Source organism: Peromyscus maniculatus, chromosome X (assembly GCF_049852395.1).
Source record: "Peromyscus maniculatus bairdii isolate BWxNUB_F1_BW_parent chromosome X, HU_Pman_BW_mat_3.1, whole genome shotgun sequence".
NCBI lineage: Eukaryota > Metazoa > Chordata > Mammalia > Rodentia > Cricetidae > Peromyscus > Peromyscus maniculatus.
In genome coordinates, this window is record NC_134875.1 from 118,412,774 (window position 1) to 118,433,299 (window position 20,526).

At 44.0% G+C, this 20,526-nt stretch overlaps 1 protein-coding gene and 2 pseudogenes across 4 annotated transcripts; 1 reads left to right on the forward strand and 2 right to left on the reverse strand.

The window, feature by feature from the left end:
* The first annotated feature begins 269 nt into the window (after positions 1-269).
* Positions 270-1,120, forward strand: LOC102912315 (small nuclear ribonucleoprotein-associated protein N pseudogene; annotated as a pseudogene).
* A 3,292-nt stretch (positions 1,121-4,412) lies between these two features.
* Positions 4,413-5,043, reverse strand: LOC102911986 (large ribosomal subunit protein eL20 pseudogene; annotated as a pseudogene).
* Positions 5,044-10,755: 5,712 nt separating this feature from the next.
* Positions 10,756-20,145, reverse strand: Tceanc (transcription elongation factor A N-terminal and central domain containing). 4 transcript variants are annotated; one of them, XM_042269208.2, is made up of 5 exons: positions 19,748-20,145; positions 18,278-18,376; positions 17,831-17,868; positions 16,145-16,275; positions 10,756-14,190 (listed from the first exon to the last, which is right to left on the reverse strand). In XM_042269208.2, exon 5 carries the CDS (start codon positions 14,180-14,182, stop codon positions 13,103-13,105), a length of 1,080 nt encoding a protein of 359 aa, XP_042125142.1. In that variant the 5' UTR covers positions 14,183-14,190; positions 16,145-16,275; positions 17,831-17,868; positions 18,278-18,376; positions 19,748-20,145; the 3' UTR covers positions 10,756-13,102. The 4 variants fall into 4 exon arrangements, with proteins under 4 accessions (XP_042125142.1, XP_076418997.1, XP_006973246.1 ...); XM_076562882.1 differs by having other exon boundaries at positions 17,826-17,868; positions 19,748-20,065; XM_006973184.4 differs by having other exon boundaries at positions 19,553-19,832.
* Positions 20,146-20,526: the final 381 nt, after the last annotated feature.

Sequence of the window (20,526 nt, forward strand, 5' to 3'; positions counted from 1 at the left end):
ACACCAAGAAGTGGTTAAAGTAGTATTGAAACATCAAGGTGGTGGAAATCAAGGAAAACAGGAAACTGCAGAGGCCTGAGAGGGCATCAGGATCCCCTGGATCTGGATGGAGATGGAGACATATGGACCCATCCATTGTCTGAAGCGTCAGTCCAGCTTACATTGTGTCTAAGAACCTGCATCCACACCTTTATTTATTTATAGCCCTCCCCTAAGTATTAAGGATCTTGATATTTTACTGTTGAAACGGCTATTGTGGAATAGCAATCATGACTGTGGGTAAGAGTAGCAAGATGCTGCAGCACATTGACTATAGAATGAGATGTATCCTGCAAGATGGAAGAATCTTCATTGGCACCTTTAAGGCTTTTGACAAGCATATGAATTTGATCCTCTGTGATTGTGATGAGTTCAGAAAGATCAAGCCAAAGAATGCAAAACAGCCAGAGCATGAAGAAAAACGGGTTTTGGGTCTGGTCTTGCTACGTGGAGAGAACTTGGTATCCATGACTGTAGAGGGTCCACCTCCTAAAGATACTGGGTATTGCTCGTGTGCCACTTGCTGGCGCTGCAGGTGGCCCTGGGGGTGGGAGGGCAGCTGGCAGAGGAGTACCAGCTGGTGTACCTATTCCCCAAGCTCCTGCTGGATTAGCAGGCCCTGTCCGAGGAGTTGGAGGTCCATCCCAGCAGGTCATGATTCCACAAGGAAGAGGCACTGTAGCAGCTGCTGCAGTTGCTGCCACTGCCAGCATTGTTGGAGCCCCAACCCGATACCCACCAGGACGTGGAACTCCACCTCCACCTGTAGACAGAGCAACCCCACCTCCAGGAATTAGGGCTCCTCCACCTGGTATGAGACCACCCATGGGCCCACCAATTGGCCTTCCCCCTGCTCGAGGGACACCTATAGGCATGCCCCCTCCAGGAATGAGACCCCCTCCACCAGGAATTAGAGGCCCACCTCCCCCAGGAATGCGTCCACCCAGACCCTAAGATATGGTTGATAAATATCAGCCTTTCCTTTTCCCTGCAATGTGTCTTGTGAAATTATGTAGCCTGAAAGCTTTTTGACCCCTTTTACTGCATTAATTATAGCTAATAAATACATAGAGCAATTGAATTGAGGTTTTCCTTTGTCCATTGATTTTGTTAAAGTCAGAGTGAAACTTAATGGGTTTTATTGTGAAAGAGGTAACTACAGACATGCTGTTTACTTAAGCTATTTTCTTAGGATAAATTGTTGTGATATCTTTTTCATGATTCATTTACGTCATGCATTAACTTACTGATTCAAAATCTTAAAGATAAGGAAAAGTCAAGACTGATTTGCTAAGATTCACATGGCACTCTCGTCACTTTAATATGTCACACTTAAAGGTATTTGGAGATAGTTAATCAGATAATTAAATTCACATAAAGAAATTTAAAAAAAAAACTCATCCTGAGAAAGGCTCAGGGCTACAATGGGATCCCTACCCCCCAGTGTAGTCGCCTCCTGGCTAATACAGACTTTGTATTGGCTTAATCCCATGTCTGAGCAGTCTTTGATGAATACCCCACAACAGTGGTGTTTGAAACATACTGGGGACAACAGAGCATGTGTGTGACAGTCCCTTAGCAGGTAGCGTGTATATGAACACTAGTCATCCAGGTGACAATCACCTATATGAGGATGGTGCTGGCTTAGAATCAGGATGGTAGCAGAGAAGAGAATATATAGTCAGATTCTAGATTGTTGGTGCTGGAAATTAAGGGCCTCATGGATATTAAGCATATACTGTATCAGTGAGCTTTACCACCATTTTCACAAAAATATAGATGTATATATATATACATATATATATACATACATGCATACATATAAACATATATGTGTGTATTTGTTTGTTTGAGATAGCATCTCATGTAGCCTTGCCTAGCCTCAAACTCACTATGTAACCAAGGATGACCTCCTGCCTCCACCTCCGAAGTGCTGAGATTATCCACGTGTGCCGCCACACCCAGCTCCTTTAAAATAAAACAAAAATCCAAGGTTTATTTGTATTATTTTAAATTATGTGTAGGGGCAGGCATGTGTGTCTGCGTGTGAGTGTGTGCACATGTGTGAACATGCTCTTGGAGGCCAGAAGCATCTGATGCCTTAGAGCTGGAGTTATAAATGGTTGTGAGCCACCTGATGTGGGTTCTAGGAACCAAACTTGAGTCTTCTAGAAGATCAGCAAGTGCTTTTCTTTATTGAGAGATAGGGTCTCACTATGTAGTCCTAGCTGTCCTGGAACGCACTCTGTAGACCAGGCTGGTCTAGAATTCACAGAGATCCATCTGCCTCTGCCTCCTGAGTGCTGGGATTAAAGGCGTATGCCACTATACCTGGCTTCAACAAGAGACAGCTGAGCCATCTCTCCAGCCCCATTTTAAACTTGGGCTTCTTGATATATATTTGGAGTATAACCAATAAATAGAATTTGCTTACTGACTAGCAGACTAATGTGAAAGAAAGCAAGGAGTCAATGTGGACTCCTTACTGCGTTTTCAGTTCAAGTAATACAAGGCAGTCCAGGAGAGAAGCAGGAGTTGGAGAGGAGAGTGGAAGCTTGATTTTAATCATGTTAAGATGCTTATTAGATATCAGTGTAGGGTTGTCAAGTTGGCCTTTAGATTTATGGGCCTGGGATTCAGAGGGGAGATGCAGGCCCGAGAAAGAGTGGTAAGTCCTAAGTTCTAGAAGCCATGGAATTAGATAAGATCACCAAAGGATGGGTAGACACAGAAGAGATCAGAGGCATAAAATGTGGGGCATTCCACTATTAAAAGGTCAGGAAAGCAAAGAACTGGCTGAGATAGAGTGACTCATGGAAGGGAAAAACAGGCCAAGAGCAACCTGCTCCAGCCATGAGAAAAACTGTTCAACTAAAGGAAGTGAAAACTGGGGATGCTGGTCCAGGCCTGTACCTCACTCATCTCAGCTCTCAGGAGGCCAAGGCGGGGGGATTTACATGAATTTGAAGCTACATAATAAGTTCCAGATCAGCCTGGGCTGCTGAATGAGAGACCCCTCCCACAGGCATGCACGCACCCACCACGCATATGTAAACACACGCGCACGCACAATTCATTCATTCATTCATACATACATGAAAACGATCAAATGCTGCTGATTGGTTTCAAGGCTAAGAATTATCCCTTGAATATAGTATCATTGAGGATGGAGGCTGTTGGTAACTTAGACACATGGAAAGAATATTGTCAGCTAAGAAGCCCCAGCCAAAAGGGTGGACAACTTCCTTGTCTGTTGCTGTGGGCAGGCAGCCTCTCACCAAGTGAATACACACAGGCATGACTGAGCACTCAGTAGGTCTTGGTTGGAGCCTGGGTCCCTCTGTACTTCTTTCCAGTTGACCGCAGGGTCCTCAGTGTGAGGGCTTCACTGTAGCTGGCTGCATCTGCACTGTTAGATCACAAGGTTCTTTGCTGACCATAGATCTAATCAGGTACATAGAATGCCAATGGATTGGGTTGATTCTAAAAGATTTTCTATTTCTCCAAGGGCTTATCATTGATGAGCTTAATCTGTAACTTATAAAGCAGGGAAGAGGCCTGTGTGGTGGCACGATCCTTTTATCCCAGCACTTGGGAGACAGAGGCAGGTGGATCTCTGTGAGTTCGAGGCTAGCCTTGTCTACATAGCAAGTTCCAGGACAGCCAGAGCTACATAATAGAAAGACTCTGTCTCAAAAGCGCGCGCGCGCGCATGTGTGTGTGTGTGTGTGTGTGTGTGTTGGCGGGGGTGGGGTGGGGTGGGGGTGGGGTTCCTCCAGTAGGCCTGTAAAGCTGTGTGCAAGCAAGGTCTATGCAGAAACTAAATGTCAGGGCCCGGAGAATTACCCTGACAGCTTTAGAGGTGCTGGGAATCTTGCTGTTCACTTGGCAGGGGTCTGGCTGTGGTGGCCCTTCAAAGCCCACTTTGAAGAAGACTGCCATTATTTCTCTTTTGTATGTATGGATAATTAGGACACTGAAGGCTCAGAAATACCCAATAGATGCTCCATTTCCTTCTCTCGGGTAATCAGATGTTTTGTTAACAGCTGTATTGAAATACAGTTCACTTATTTAAAGCATACAAGTCAGTAATGACTAGCCTTTTTTTTTTTTTTTTTTTTTGGTTTTTCGAGACAGGGTTTTTTTTTTGGTTTTTCGAGACAGGGTTTCTCTGTGTAGCTTTGCGCCTTTCCTGGAACTCACTTGGTAGTCCAGGCTGGCCTTGAACTCACAGAGATCCGCCTGGCTCTGCCTCCCGAGTGCTGGGATTAAAGGCGTGCGCCACCACTGCCCGGCCAATGACTAGACTAGCCTTTTTCATGGAGGTGTATGTCCATCACCACAATCTATTTCGTCTTTTCAGTTTTTGTTTTTGTTTTTTTTTTAAGACTCTCTGGAGTTTTATTCTGTGGATCTCCGGGTCTAGAAGAACGTGTTAGGCCTCTTGGTGATGAAGCGAGGCTGGTGCTGGCGCCGCAACACACGGTGTGGCAACGGGAACTTGATCTTGGAGTCGTGGAACTGCTTGGGACGGACGGCGGCACTTGCCCGCAGCAATTTCTTCCACCTTCATGATCTGGATGGAGTGTGCGCGGGCTCGGTGCCGGGCACCCATGTCTCGGTAGCACTGTGTGACGGCACCCGCAGTGGTCAGCTCCCGGTACTCTCGGTACATGTTATGTGTGCCGCTGCGGGAGGCATAGCGCAGCCAGATGCCGAAGTTCTTCACACGCCGCGGCGACTTCTCAAATACCTGCCCGCAGTACACGATCTCCCCCGAGGAGTTCTTCATCTTCTTCAGTTGCAACACGAAGTACCAGAAGCGGGACTTGGCCACCACATGGATGGGGGCGAAGATGCGCATTCGGTACAGGGGTGGCGTGTGGCACTTCGGGGTGGGCAGACAGCGCCCCACCACCTTGTACTCCCGGAGCGTGCCCGAGGCCTTCATGGCGGTCCGTGCTCCTCCGCCGCCTGTCGCAAAAGTCGTCTTTTCAGTTTTTGATCTAATAAAATATATGCATCTTTGGTGATGGGGATTGAACCATGGGCATATAATAAATCACCAATACCCAAAACCACAAAATTGTATAACTTAATGGTGTACCATGTGATTTTCCATACATGTATTAAGTGATGAAATCACGTAAACATTTTGTTTTATTAAACACTACTTTTTTTGAGCAAAAGCATTTGATATCTTTTCTTGTAACTTAAGTTTTTAAAAAGTTTCTTAATGTGTTTGTTGTGTGCGTACATGCGTGTGCTCCACAGCAGTGTGTGCAGGTCAGAGTACTCCAACTTGCTGGATCAGTTTTCCCTCTACTTTATGGGCTCCAGAGATTGAACCCATGTTGTCAGGCTTGGCAGTAAGCACTTTTACCTGCTGAACCACCTCACTTAACATACTGCCAATGCAACAACTCAATAGTTGCTGAATTTATTTATTTATTGGCTGATGTTGAGGATTAACCTAGGACCTCATGCATGCTAGTAGTTCTACCGCTCAGCTACATCTCCAGGCTTAACTTTTTTTTTTTTTTTGAGAAAGGACTTGTGGCTTAAACTTGCTATGTGGCTGAGGATAACCTTGAACTTCTGATCCTCTTGCTTCCACCTTTGAAATGCTAGGATTACAGGTGGGTAGGGTAGCACCATGCCAGGTTAATGTGCTAAGGACTGAAGCCAAGGCCTTATGTACGCTAGTAAGTATACTACCAACAGAGCTACCTTCCCAGCCTTCTTGTGACTTTTTAAAGATAGTGCATCATTGCTATCTGTAGCTACCCACCAGGCAATGGGAAACCAGACTTTCTTCTCCTGACTACAATTCAGTACCCATTGACCAACAATTTTAGGACATTTATTGGTTTTTTTTTTGTAAAGATTTATTTATTTATTATGTATACAGTTTGTCTGCATGCATGCCTGAATTCCATAAGAGGGCATTAGATCTCATTACAGATGGTTGTGAGCCACCATGTGGCTGCTGGGAATTAATTGAACTCAGGACCTCTGGAAAGAACAGCCAGTGCTCTTAAATTCTGAGCCATTTCTTTAGCCTGTTTTTGTTTGTTTGTTTTGTTTTGTTTTGAAACAGGGTCTCTCTATGTAGCCCTCACTATCCTGGAACCCACTATATAGACCAGGCTGGCCTGGAAAGCACAGAGATCCACCTGCTTTTGCCTTCTGAGTGCTGGAATTAGAAGCCTGTGCATACCAGGCTATCACACATTTTTATTACTTCTGTGTGGTGATATATTGTGTACCCTAATAAATTTGCCTGAAGATCAGAGAACAGGACAAGCCACTAGATTAAACATAGATGCCAGGCAGTGGTGGCACACACCTTTAATCCTAGCACTGGGGAGGCCGAGATCCATCTGGATCTCTGTGAGTTCAAGACCACCCAGGACTTCATGAGATTGATCCAGTCTAAGAGAGAAACAGAGCTGGGCAGTGATGGCATACACTTTTAATCCCAATACTTGGGAATCACAAGTCTTTAATCCCACACTTGAGATCTCATGCCTTTGCTACCAGTAGTATTTGGGAAGCACACACACACACCTTTAATCCCAGCATTAAGAAGGAAGTGATATGGCTTGGCAGAGAAAGGTAGATAAGGTGTGAGGAGACAGGAATTGGAGGCTTTCGGCTGAGCTTTTTCAGGCTGAGGAGTCCTAGAGGTAAGACGTGGCAGTGGCTTTTTCCTTTGTCTCTGATCTTTCAGCATTTACCCCAATATCTGGTTCCAGGTTTCTTTTCTTTTTTTTTTTTTTTTGGTTTTTCGAGACAGGGTTTCTCTGTGTAGCTTTGTGCCTTTCCTGGAGCTCACTTGGTAGCCCAGGCTGGCCTCGAACTCACAGAGATCCGCCTGGCTCTGCCTCCCGAGTGCTGGGATTAAAGGCGTGCGCCACCAACGCCCGGCTCAGGTTTCTTATTATAAGACCATTTTAGATTTCGAGCTACACTCCTGAAAATTCTGTGTCCCTTTTACCTCATTTTAAAGTACATTCGCTAAAGTTATATAGAAACTTTCTGCTCAACCATTTGTGAGATTTTGCAAAGCTATGAGCAAAAAGCCAAAACTGCCAAAATAGAAAATTCTGCCTGAAACTAAGACCAGCCTGCCCAGTGGCCCATGAATACCAAGACACAAAATCCACTTAAAAATTGTGGGACCTTTGCTGTTAGACATGGATGGATACAGACCTCAGCTTTCTTCCACCGAGCTATGCATGAATTCAGCTGTCAGATACGAGTTATGTATGATGCAGATTGGATAAGTGCCATATTGTGGCCAAGGAAGGAAACTGAAACTGGTTTTGTAGCTTTCAGTCCTCCATCGTATTATAAAGCAGTGTTTCTCAACCTATGGGTCTCGACCCCCTTTGGGGGTTAAATGACCCTTTCACAGGGGTTGCCTAAGACCATCAGAAAACACAGATAGTAAATTATAACTCATAACAGTAGTGAAGGCACAGTTATAAAGTACCAACTAAAATAATTTTATGGTTGGAAGTCACAACATGAGGAACTGTATTAAAGTGTCTCAGCATTGGGAAGCTTGAGAACCACTGATTTAAGGAGAGGCACAGTAGGTGGAGTCCAGTCAGATGACTCAGGGCCTCATGGGTACTCTTGGAAATTTCTTAAAGTTTTCTTTCAATCCACAAAGGTAAATGTGGTGAATTATGATGCCATTTGGCATCTTTTATAAGCAGCTGCATCTGTGTTTACATCATTTCAGAAGTGGTTATATTCTGAAGATAAAACGTGGTTTCTAAATGAATAATATTTTAATTTGCTTCTTAGTTTTGTAACTTTTCCGTGTCTGTTTTAGATTTTCAGAAATGTGTCATCATTTGAAAAGGATTAACAGGGCTAGGGATGTGGTTCAGTCTGTAGAGCATTTGCCTAGAATGCACAAAGTCCTGGGTTCAATCTCCAGTACCTCATAAAATCAAACATGCCTATAATCCCAGCACCGGGGAGGTGGGAAAAGGAGGACCAGGCATTCAAGGTCATCTTTGGTTATGGTTACACAGTGAGTAGTGAGTTCAAACCCAGCCTGGTCTACATGAGATGCTATCTCAAATAATAATAGTGATGTTGACGACAATGATGAGTGCCTGGAACTGACTCTCATACTCATGTTTTTTTTTTTTTTCAAGACAGGTTTCTCTGTGTAGCTCTTGGAACTTTCTCTGTAGACCAGGCTGACCTGGAACTCAGGGATTCACTTACCTCAGCTTCCCTAGTGCTGTGATTAAAGGCGCACACCACCACTGCCCAGCTCATTTTCATCTTTAAAGAAAGTAAGAATATACATCCACAAAAATTCATATAAGAATTTTTGAGGCCAGCCTCAGCTACCTTGTATGTATGTTTTCCTATTTTAATTTTTAACTTTTTACATTCTAAAATCACCCACTTTTCAAAACAGCAGAGAACCACATGATATCACAAAAAGGATTCAAGGAGGCTCCTGTGTGTCAGAAGAGTTAACATCTGGCAAGGCAAAATGTTCGATCCTTTCAACACAAGTTTCTGACAGAGTGTGGTAACATCTTTGGCGACCTTACTTTAAATATGAAGAGGATTACATGAGGTTGTCATTGGTTGGTCCATCTGATTGTGGCACTCTTCTGAAACTAAAAAGTTACTTCTTACAATCTGGGTGCTTAATAAGTACCTCTGGGAGACATAAAAATACTGTGGCAAAATATTTTGCATTTGCTGGGCATTATAAAAAAACAAAGCAATTTGACCTAAAAGAGGAAGGCCCAGCCCCAGCAAAGGCAATGGAGTACTGCCAGCCACAAGCTTCCTGCCTGGCACTTAGAAATGGTATCAGGGAATGAAAGAAGCCTCTCATCACAGGAAATACCCAGGGAAGAGACAGAGCCACAATTGTACTCAATTCTTCACTTTAAAAAGTACGGACAAAGGAGACTGATTTGGGAAAACCCATGGAGAAAACCTTCCCACATTCAGGTATTAAAATGGATGTTTTCACCCTATGTAGTTACCATGGAGACTGGGGCACAGGCTGACATTTTGCACTGTTATTTGACTATTGACCATAGGGAGAAAATTTTGAATGGGGCATATTTTATGAAACAACCATTTGCAAAATTGCTAAGGGCTCCATCAACTATCAGGATGCAGACAAACCATTTTCTGTACCTTTTTTCACTTTTAAAAAGTTTTACTGGAGGGGGCTGGAGAGATGGCTCAGAGGTTAAGAGCACTGGCTGTTCTTCTAGAGGTCCTGAGTTCAATTCCCAGCAACCACATGGTGGCTCACAACCATCTGTAATGAGATCTAGTGTCCTTTTCTGGCCTGCAGGCATACATGCAGGCAGAACACTGTATACATAATAAATCCTTTTTTTAAAATTTTTTTTATTTAAATGTGTAGCCCAGGCTGGCCTCGAACTCGTGATCCTCCTGCCTCCGCCTCCTTCAGCAAATCCTACCGGCGTGTGCCGCCGCCGCCGCCGCCGCCGCCGCCACCACCACCGCCGCAAATAAATAAATCTTAAAAAAAAAAGTTTTACTCGAATTGCTGTTTTGTCTTTATGTGCGTATGTGCGAAGGTGCCAGGTTCCCTGGAACCGCAGTTATAGACAGTTGTGAGCTGCCATGTGGGTGCTGGGAATTGAACCCAGGTCCTCTGGAAGAACAGCCAGTGCTCTAACTGCTGAGCCATCTCTCCAGCTCTTTTTTTTTTTTTTTTTTTTTTTTTTTGGTTTTTTCGAGACAGGGTTTCTCTGTGTAGCTTTGCACCTTTTCCTGGAACTCGAACTCACTTGGTAGCCCAGGCTGGCCTCAAACACACAGAGATCCACCTGGCTCTGCCTCCCGAGTGCTGGGATTAAAGGTGTGCGCCACCACCGCCCGGCCCAGCTCCTCTTTTTATTTGACCACTGTTAATGGCCATTTAACTGGTATTCCCACATCCACCCTTGTTTCTCTCCTCACTCAACAAAGCAGCTACAATGATCTTCTTAAAAGGCACTCAAATCCCATGACAACGAATTGCTTAGCTTTAATGGTTTTTTTCTTCCCCAAAGTCTTTATTGTTATCATGACCTACAATGGAACTCATGAACTCTGTGGCTCTTTCACACTGTCTCTCATTCACATCAGTTGTCTCTTATAATCAGGCACCTTCTCATCTTGGAGTTTTCAGAGTCGCTCTTTGTGCGCACGCCGGTAGGATTTGCTGAAAGAGGCGGAGGCAGGAGGATCACGAGTTCGAGGCCAGCCTGGGCTACACATTTAAATAAAAATTTAAATAAAATAAGGGCAATTTTAAATTAGAATCTACCCCACCAGCAACTGTAAAGAAACTCTTTCTTGTGTGTCTTTAATTTCCCAGCACTCAGGAGGCAGAGGCAGGAAGATCTCTGTGAGTTCAAAGCCAGCCTTGTCTACAGAGCTAGTTTCAGGAAGTCAGGGATTCATAAAGAAATCCTGCCTCAAACAAACAAATAAATGCACTCATCCCTCCCTCCCTTTCACCTTCTCTCTCTGGTATAAGACACAGTGTGAAAGAAGGATCTATACTCAGAAAATGTTAACTGTCTCATTGACCAAAAGAATAAAACCCATATCACCATTTCCCTAGTTGCAAAACTAACTGACAAAGCTTATGGGAAATGAGGACCACACACATTTTTGAAAAAAATCTTGGAGAATAATAGATTTTTTTTTCATTTTGAGTGCTTTTATTTTTGGTAAATGTAGTTTACAAAATCTCAATACAAATACTCATACACAGATACATAGAAAACCCCAATACCCACACACCAACTTAAAGAAATTAAACATGGTTTTCATGTGCTGTGTATACTCTCATACAACCACCATCTAGGTTTTAAGATCCTTACAAATCACATGAAACCACACTTTGTGAAACTTTTGAGTTTTTGATGACTTTGTAAATTTCTGTTTAAAGGACTAACACATTGCATTATGATGAACAGCCCTGGAATGCAAAATGGAGAAAATACAATAAAATGTAATTCAGATTTGACAGTCTCAAGTTGGTTTCTTTAAAATATATGAAACAGAAGTGTATGCTAGTTTTATGCACCCGTTGGGAAACTGTCATGAGGAGGTAAAATATACAGAAAAGGCCTATAGATTCCATTGAAGGAATACTGGGGATTTAGGAACAATAACTGATGAAAACATGTGAGTTTACATGGAACTAAGAAATAAACTCTTTAATATAATAAAAAATCAATGAATGGTAGCTTATGCCCCAAACCATAGCACTCCAGAGATTGAGGTTAGCCAGTGTGAGTTCAAGCCCAGCTTGGGCTACAGAGTGCAGACAGTCTTATAAAAACAGAAACTACTCACATGGCTTTGTTAAATAACAAAAGAAAAAAATGTGTCTCTAAACACCTACTAAACTGTAAAAGGAGTACATATCCAAGCTTCTGTGTGGATTATGCATAAAATTGTTTTCTATGTTAAAAAATCAAAACTCCAAATAACAAATATTCTATCATTTTAAAGGAAAAAATTAGTCATAACCACATAAAATTATACATACAAATCAGTAAACACTGTTTGCAAAGGCCTTAGAGAAGTGATTTCCTCTTCAGTTAATAGGTAAATAAATGTTGATAAATTCAAAGGCTGAGGGAGTGAACCTCCTCTGACAACTAGCACCATTTTCATATAAACAGGATTTTTAATACACATGCCTTTGAAGACATGGAAGATTCCTAACAAGAAACTATGTATCATAAAGACTTTATGAAGAGCTCACACAAAGGAAAAAAATGCATAGCCTTTTTAACTGAGAAAGCAAGCTCCAAGCCAAATTCTAACTTACAGTGCAACTTTTCATAGGCTGAGACAGACTTGTAAAAATAAGAAAAATAAAGACAAAAGGATAAAACTCTAGTCATATAAACTTAGAGGCTCCAAATGCTATTTGCTTAGCACCCATTTCCAGAAGTACACTTTTTGTAAAGTCAGTATTAAGACGTTCTCAGACTTTGAATTTTTTGTTTTGGCATTGTTTCTCTACATAATCCAGGCTAGCTTCAACCATAGGATTCTGCCTCAGTATCTCCAAGGCTAGGATTACAGGCTTGAACCACCACAATGCTCTTTATATATATATATAATTTTTTGAGACAGGGACTTTACAATCTAAACTGTCCCTGAACTCACATAAATCCTCCTTCATCTTCCCTAGCATTTAGATTACAGGCATGTGCCATCACACCTGCTTCAGAAGGAAGCTGGAACATATGGGATCAGTGTGAGGCAGATTACCTATAGTTATATAACCTGGTTAAGCCACCGAAGCTCTGTGGGCCTCTTTTCTCATATGTAAAGTCTCCAGAATAACATTCATCTCTTCAGAACTATAGAAAGGCTTAAATGAGATACTCAACTCTAACTGCAACTTAAAGTAAACTGAGAAATGACCAGAGCAATGTTGATGCCTTGGTCCCATGCCATAGGTTCAGGCTTGGCTCTCGGTACCAGTATACTTCAATGCTCCCCAGAAAACTCTAATGTATAATTACTCCTGAGACCCACAGGCCTGCAGCTATATCAGTGCTTCTCAAAGTATCCCAGAGAATGACCTGGAGATTCTGCCAAGATGCAGATAAGGACTCAAGGAGTATCGGGCTAGAGAATCTGCCTCTCTAACATGCTTTCAGGCTGTGCGGAGCTACAGTGCCATTCCGATTAAAGCACTAAATGGCCACAAAGTACAACGCGATAGTCTTCTACTCTTCCCAAACAACTTTTAGCAATTGTGGCTTGTCCTTTGGCAAACAACTCTCTTTCTTTATTCCCAGGACTGTAGTAAGAACAGTATACCAAGCCAGGCATTACGGTAGTGTACACCTGTAATCCCAGAACTCAGGAGACCGAGGCCAGCTTTGGCTACAGAGTGAGATCTTTCACAAACCAAAATCACAAAGAAAAAAATAACAGTAAGATTCTGTAAAAAACGAGTACAAAAGGGCTATGTTATACATATAAAACATATGCCCCTGAAGGGATTATTTACAAATTACAAGCACACCCAGTTGCTATGGTACCACTGCTCCCCACATTCATTACAAATGACATAGGTCATTTGCTCATCTGGGTTTGAATTCTGCACCCAACTTGGAAGGAAAAGTGTTCCTCTGGCAATTACAGTGACCTTGCAGTTGTATTTTTCACAGCGCTTGCACTTTATTTTATTTGTCTGTGTGCCATCAGCTGTGCTGGGAAGGTGATGTTCCTGAATACTGGATTCTGTGTAGGAAGCTCTCAACTGCTTCAGCTCCTCATTTGCCATGTCCAGGACAGTCATTTCAGCAAATTCTCTTGCAGACATGGTTCCAGAGAGGAGGTTTTGTTGTAAATGAGAATTCCTGGGGTTGCTCAAATTGGCAACTTTGCTTCGAATACAAGTTTTATACTTTTTGATGTTGCTTAAATGAAGAGTAAAAATGTGCTCTTCAATTTCTCTTGCCAAGTTCTGCCACAAATCAGCTTTTGTGTGATCTGTGGAAGAACTAGCTAATGCTGTGTAAAGAAGCTCTACACCTTTAGATCTAACAGACACTAGAGGATCTTGTAACACACTTAAGCTCTGGCTAGTAGATTCAAAGTCATCACCCCTCAAATATTCTTCATTAATTTCCATTTGAGTAGTGCTACTTTCAGACCCAATTGCTGCAGAGGTACTTGCAGCATCTCCGGATGCCAGCTTAGAGAGAGAACTGCAGAGACCTGACATCTCATCATGACTAGAACCTAATGCCTCATCCTGGCTCACATCCTGAGAAACTGCTGCACTTTCTTCTTTATTAACATCAGAATGGAGTGATTTGAGGCTTTCCTTTGTTTTGAGGGGTGTACTCTTATAGAAAGCTCTCCACTTGGCTAGCAGACACTTGGCCTTCTTTTTCAAAGTCACTGAGGGGCAGTTTTTGAGGACTCTGTATACAGCTCTGACTACATCTGTCTCCTGGAGATGCTCCTTAGACACATAAATCATTTCTAGCTCAGTAAGCTGTTTGGCAATATCCTCAAAATACCTTTTAGACACCAGCTGCTCAATCAGGGAAGCCCTGGCATTGATCTGTTTTTTGTCAGACATCTTCACAGCTGTAAAGCAAACAAAAAAGATGGTTCAAGGTTCAGTCTTTTTAAGCTTGCCTTTACTAGTTGCAGCTCCTGAAGCATGAACTAGCACTCCTGCCAGTTTTCCATGCGTTGTTTTCTGAAGGAGTAATGTGATATAAATGGGTGTGGCAGATTAGATAATACAGGAATTCGAACTAGTCAACTTTCAAGACCTTTATTCTCATTAGCTGAAGGAAAAAAATGGCTCTGCAAAGTTTCAGCAGAACAGTCAAAGACTTGCTAGAATATCAGCTATAACTTTTCCACCTCCAACTGTACAAATCAGTCTCTTTCTAGATTAAGATTATTCAGGAACCTAGCATGGTGGTGTATGTTTACAATCCCAGCACTTGGGGATGGAGACAAAAAGAACATGAGTTTTAATGCAATCTTTAGATACATAGAAAATTTGAGGCTAGCTTGGAATGCATGGGACCCTGTCTCAAAAAAAAAATTAGTTCATATTGGATGGAATTTGGTGATTGTTTTGGGAATGAAATCATCCATAAGATAATGCTAAGCAAATACTGGGCTATTTTCTCCTTATATTCAGTTATGAGATTGAGATACTTAATGCCTTTATAATCTTTATAGTGATACTTTTCTGAATATAAAAAAGGAAACAAAAGTGGGGATACTACTGTCTGAACCAATATAAAGAAACAGATATTATAGGTTGGGAAGCAGGTCTAGTGAACCCTGAAAGTCAACAGGATACAATGTGCTGACACTTGAGCTGTTGGGAAAACAGGGTCACATCCAGATGACCCACTTATTTTTTATTTAGACATACTTTTAGATTTACAGAAAAGTTGTGAAAAGAATACCACTATTTCCTTTATGCAAATTCATATGCCATATAAATGTATTTAAAAATTCCCCTATTGTAGGATCTTTTTTTCAAGTTTGAAGAAAATTCTTTTCTTTTTTTTTTTTGTAATTTTACATGTGTGGGTATTTTGCTTGCCTGCATTTATGTCTGTGCACCATATACATGCCTGATGCCTGTGGAGGCCAGAAGGAAGTATCAGATCCTCCTGGACTAGAGTTACAGATGGTTTTCCTTGCAGAGTTTGGCTTCATTAACTCTTATGTGTGTGTTTTCTTCTGCTTAAAGTCCTTCAGACATTCCCTTCTACTCACAGGATGGAGTCTGGGCTCTGTCCATGTGATGAACAGCACCTCACCCTGGCCCTCTGCCTTCACTACTCTCAACCACAGACAGGCACGGCCCCATTTCACAGCAGTGTCTTTGCTTCAGCAGCTCCCTAAACCTAGCCTCATGCTATCACCACAGATGCTTCTTACCCCTTACCGTAAATTAGAATCATGCAAGGAAATCAAACAAAAACTAAAGCGAACAATGCCAGGGCCTCAGCCCAGATGGAATGAACGGGAGTCTCTGAGGGTAGGACTTGGACATTTGTTCAGTTCTCCAGCCAATTGTGATTTAAACTACACAAAGGAACTGACCCCTCCACCCCACCCCACCAATAGGTTGCCAAGAGTTCCAAAGAGAGCTGCAGTCCTGTTCCTAGACTGAATACACAGAACCTGTCTAACTTCAGACTTTGTTAGGTAAGTCCTATTACATAAGAAACTATTAAATACATTGCTGTGTACAATTCAGATTAGAACCTTTTGTGAATACAATGTGGTGTAGTAAATGTTGTGATGTATACAGTTCCTGATATTCTCGAGTACTACCTCAACAGTGGGAGGCAATGAACATTTACTGAGCAAGTCTATAGTGCTATTCATGTTCAGGTTACCTCAATTTGCACAATAAGCCTGGGACGTGAATTTCATTAACAACTGAGAAAATCTGCGAAAAACATCAAATAATTGCAGTGTTTTCATGTTTACCATATTTAAAAACATTTTTGTCTACATTTCCCACAAAGGAGTTATACCTCTTTTATTCCCTTGAACATACCTGCTAAACAGCTTAGGAGATCTTTTCTTCTGGCAAACAAGCGACAAAGTGTTCAGAATGCTTTCTCTCCTTTCAGAGTGTGAGCTTCAGTTCTTGTCACTGTACAGCAACTTGCTTGTTGTATCTAAGTCCTGAAAGACAAAGTCTACCTCAATTCTTGTTTTTTTTTTTTTTTTTTTTTTTTTAAAAATCATTCAAAAATCATCATAAAACTAGAAAGGGGACAATGAGAAGGGGGGGGGAAGAGAGGGCAGTAGAATATGTGTGACATTATTTGGGGCTAGGAAGGGAATCTGTCAGACGGGGAAGGGAATATGGAGAGGGCAGTGGGTGAGGGAAAGAAATCAGAATAAAATGTAATGACTTCTACAAATGAAAATGCCATAACAAAACCTAATATTCTGAGCAGGGCAGTGATGGCGCATACCTTTAATCCCAGCACTCGGGAGGCAGAGGCAGGTGGATCTCTGTGAGTTTGAGGCCAGCCTGGTCTACAGGGTGAGTTCCAGGACAGCCAAGGATACACAGGGAAACCCTGTCTCGAAAAACCAAATCAAACCAAACAAAAACACACCCCCCCTCAAAAAACTCCAAAAACCAAATACCAAATAAAACAAACAAACAACAAATATCCAACCATTCTGTATGCTAACAAAAATTTTAAACATCCTACATCAAAAAAATCCCATGGTATCTACTGTGGGATAATCAGGTAGGTGTGAGCAGTCTTTTGGATATGAATGTTCAAGAAAATATAGTTCCTAGAAGTGAGGGGGTATTAACAAGTTGGCTAAGTTTACTGATCATCCTATGGCTCTACTTCCTCATCTTCAATATTGGGTGACTCTGCCACCTTGGATTAGTATTCAAATTAAATGAGATAGTTTCTCTTGTCAGTTTTTTCCCCTGAGACAGGGTTTCTCTGTGTAGCAGCTCTGACTGTCCTGGAGCTAGCTCTGTAGACCAGGCTGGCCTCAACTCAGAGATCTACCTGCCTCTGCCTTCTGAGTGCTAGGATTAAAGGCATGGGCCACCACTGCCTGGTTTAAATGAGATAATTTTAATAAAGTGCTTAGTCTTTATAAAGTGACTGACAATTATGTGAATATAGAATAAAAGGTTTAAAAAAATTAGCCAGGGGCTAGCAAGATGGCTCAGTGGGTAAAAGTTCTTACCACTAAGCCTAACCATGTGAGTTCAATCCCTAGAACATAACAGAGGGAAGAGAACTGACAAGTTGTCCTCTGACTTCTACATGGACAACGTGGCACATGTGCATTCACACACAATAAATAAATGTATTTTTTTGTTTGTTTGTTTTTTGAGACAGGGTTTCTTTGTGTAGCTTTGTGCCTTTCCTGGAACTCGCTTTGGAGACCAGGCTGGCCTCGAACTCACAGAGATCCACCTGGCTCTGCCTCCCTAGTGCTGGGATTAAAGGCGTGTGCTGCTGCTGCTGCCGCTGCCGCCCTGCCGCCGCCGCCGCCGCCGCCGCCGCCGCCGCCGCCAGCGCCGCCCAGCAAATAAATGTAATTTTAAAATAAATTTATGCCAGGTATACTGGCACACATATAATCCCAGCACTCAGGAGGCTAAGACAGGAGGGTTGTCAATTCCAGACAGCTTGAGTTTATAGTGAAACTTTTTTTAAAAAAGCATTTTAAAAAGATTTAATATCTACCATACCAGGTGTTGTTCCAGGACAGGAGGTCAGCAAATATTTTCTGTAAAAGGACAGATAGGAAATACTTTAGACTTCTGGTACAGGACTTTTCAACTCTGTTACTTTTGTAGACGGAACAACAGACAACAAATACTGAATGGGGCAGGAACAATGGCTAAGCAGTTGAGTATGTACTGCTCTTACAGAGGACCCAAGTTCAGTTTCCAGCACCTACACTGGGTGGCTCACAACTGCTTGTAATCCAGCTCTGGGAGGATCTGATGCCTCTGGCCTCCAATGACACTGGCACTCAGGTGCACATGCCCAGGCATCCACATACAATAAAACATAATCAAATATGCAGGCTGGGACTGGGGAGGCGGCTCAGCTGGTAAGCTGCTTGCTATGCAATGAGGACCTGGGTCTGGAGCCTCAGCATCCACATAAAGAGCCAGGCTTATGGTACACACCTGTAATTCCAGCAATGGGAAGGGTGAAAGGTGAAACTCTGGAGTTCACTGGCCAGGCAGTCTAGCTGAACTGGTGAGTTTCAGGTTCAGTGGCAGACCCTGTCTCAAAAACAAAGTGGGGAGGGACAGTAAGTGAGAAAGATAGCTAAGTCGTCCTCTGGTTTCCAGGCATGCATGCTTGAGGGGGGAGCGGTGGTGCTGAAGGTGAGGCTCAGTTTGCACAGTGCTAACAGCATGCAGAGGGGCCTGACTGTGCCCTCCCCCCAGCACTGCACAAAGCCGGTGAAGGCCAGTAGGGCTACAAGAGACCCTATTTCAAAGCAGAAAATGGCCAGTCTGGATTTGGCCACAGGACATTGTTAACCCCTTTCGTAGAGCAATGCTGTCCCACACAAACATTTCAAGCCACAAAAATTATTTTTTAAAATGTGTAATAGTCATGTTAACAACTGGTGGGAATAATTATAATTTTACTTGGCCCAGTATATCTAAGATATGTTTTCCTTTAGAGAAATGTGGTGCTGGGGATCAAACCCAAGGTCTTGTGCATACTAAACTATGTGCTCTACCACTGAGCTCCATCCAAGCCACACCCCAACACCGTCCTTTCAAAATCTGATATGAACGGGTATTTTAATTTTTGTGTGAATTCTCAAACATCTGTTGTGCTTTACATTTATAACACATTCTGATTCAGATCAGACACATTTCTTGGCAGTTGTAATTCAGTCCTAGAACATGTGCTGATATAATGCTTATACATTTTTACCGTTGACACATGAGTATGGATATGTGTACACACATACATGTATATGTAATTGGGTGGACATCTAAAAGCTTTTACGGTATGAGCAGGTACTAAAATGTGTTGCCTAAATGCCCTCACACGCTTGGAAATATGGGAATTACTATGGGAAGGACGTACACACATCTGTACTTAAAAAAGCCTAAACGCGAAGACAAACGACGGGAATGTTCATAGTGGAAATTTCCAGAAGTTTAGGGAACAAACCAGCAGTAACCCATACGTTGAAGTCTCTCAACAGCGAAGGGGCGAATGGAACCTTCTAGCACTAGGTTATACCCAACCCGCTAACAGTCGAGCTTCACAGGAAGGCCCGCCCAGAGGGATTCCGGTGGGTGGGGTTGAATACTAAACAAAGCCTGAAGAAATCCATGCCCGAGGGGCGGCCCTGAGGCCTACCGACGCGCAATGGCGGCAGGCCGTTCGGCCCGCCCGCGGGACCTCAGCTAAAGGGGAGGAGGGAATTCAACCTTAGAGCCGCCCAGGCACAGGGCGCGCCGGAGCGCCTCTGCGAGCGGGGACGGGCTTCCGCGGGAAACCGGAGTTAGCCCTTCAGCGGGGGCGAGCTAACGGAAATGGCGGAAGGCCGCTCTCTCAGAAGCGCGGTCACCGCCCTAACGGCCCCGGCGTGGCCAGAAGCGCAGGCGACGCCCTAGTGTCCTCACGTCGCCGGAAGCGCAGGCACCGCCCTCGCGTCCTCACGCCACCGCAGGAAGCGCAGGCACCGCCCTCGCGTCCTCACGCCGCCGCAGGAAGCGCAGGCACCGCCCTAGTGTCCTCACGGCACCGCCCTCGCGTCCTCACGCCGCCGCCGGAAGCGCAGGCACCGCCCTAGTGTCCTCACGGCACCGCCCTCGCGTCCTCACGCCGCCGCCGGAAGCGCAGGCACCGCCCTAACGTCCTCACGCCGCCGCCGGAAGCGCAGGCACCGCCCTAGTGTCCTCACGGCACCGCCCTCGCGTCCTCACGCCGCCGCCGGAAGCGCAGGCACCGCCCTAACGCCCTCACGCCGCCGCCGGAAGCGCAGGCACCGCCCTAACGTCCTCACGCCGCCGCCGGAAGCGCAGGCACCGCCCTAGTGGCCTCACGCCGTCGGAAGCGCAGGCACCGCCCTAGCTCCTTGCGCGCGCGGGGGGGCACTTCCGGTTCTCGGGGGCGGATGACGTAACCCCCAAACACTCCGGCGAGGGCGCGCCGGCCTGGGACCTGACGCTGCCGGGCCCGGGAAATGGCGCCTGCGCAGAGCGATCCGAAGCGGGTGGGGCCGGTCTCCTAGCTGTTCTCTGAGGGAGGAGCTGAGGCACCAAGGGAAACTAACCTGTCCGCCGTTTTTCCGGGGCAGTGTTTGTTGGCGTGCCCTCCAGCTTACTCTTTATTTTCTGTCAAAACAGTAAAACAGACGAACAAAACAAAAACAGGCGGGCCGTGGTGATGGACATCGGTA

Excerpts from the sequence above, each read along its gene's own strand:
- Tceanc (XM_042269208.2), bottom strand. The coding sequence starts at position 14,182 with ATGTCTGACAAAAAACAGATCAATGCCAGGGCTTCCCTGATTGAGCAG.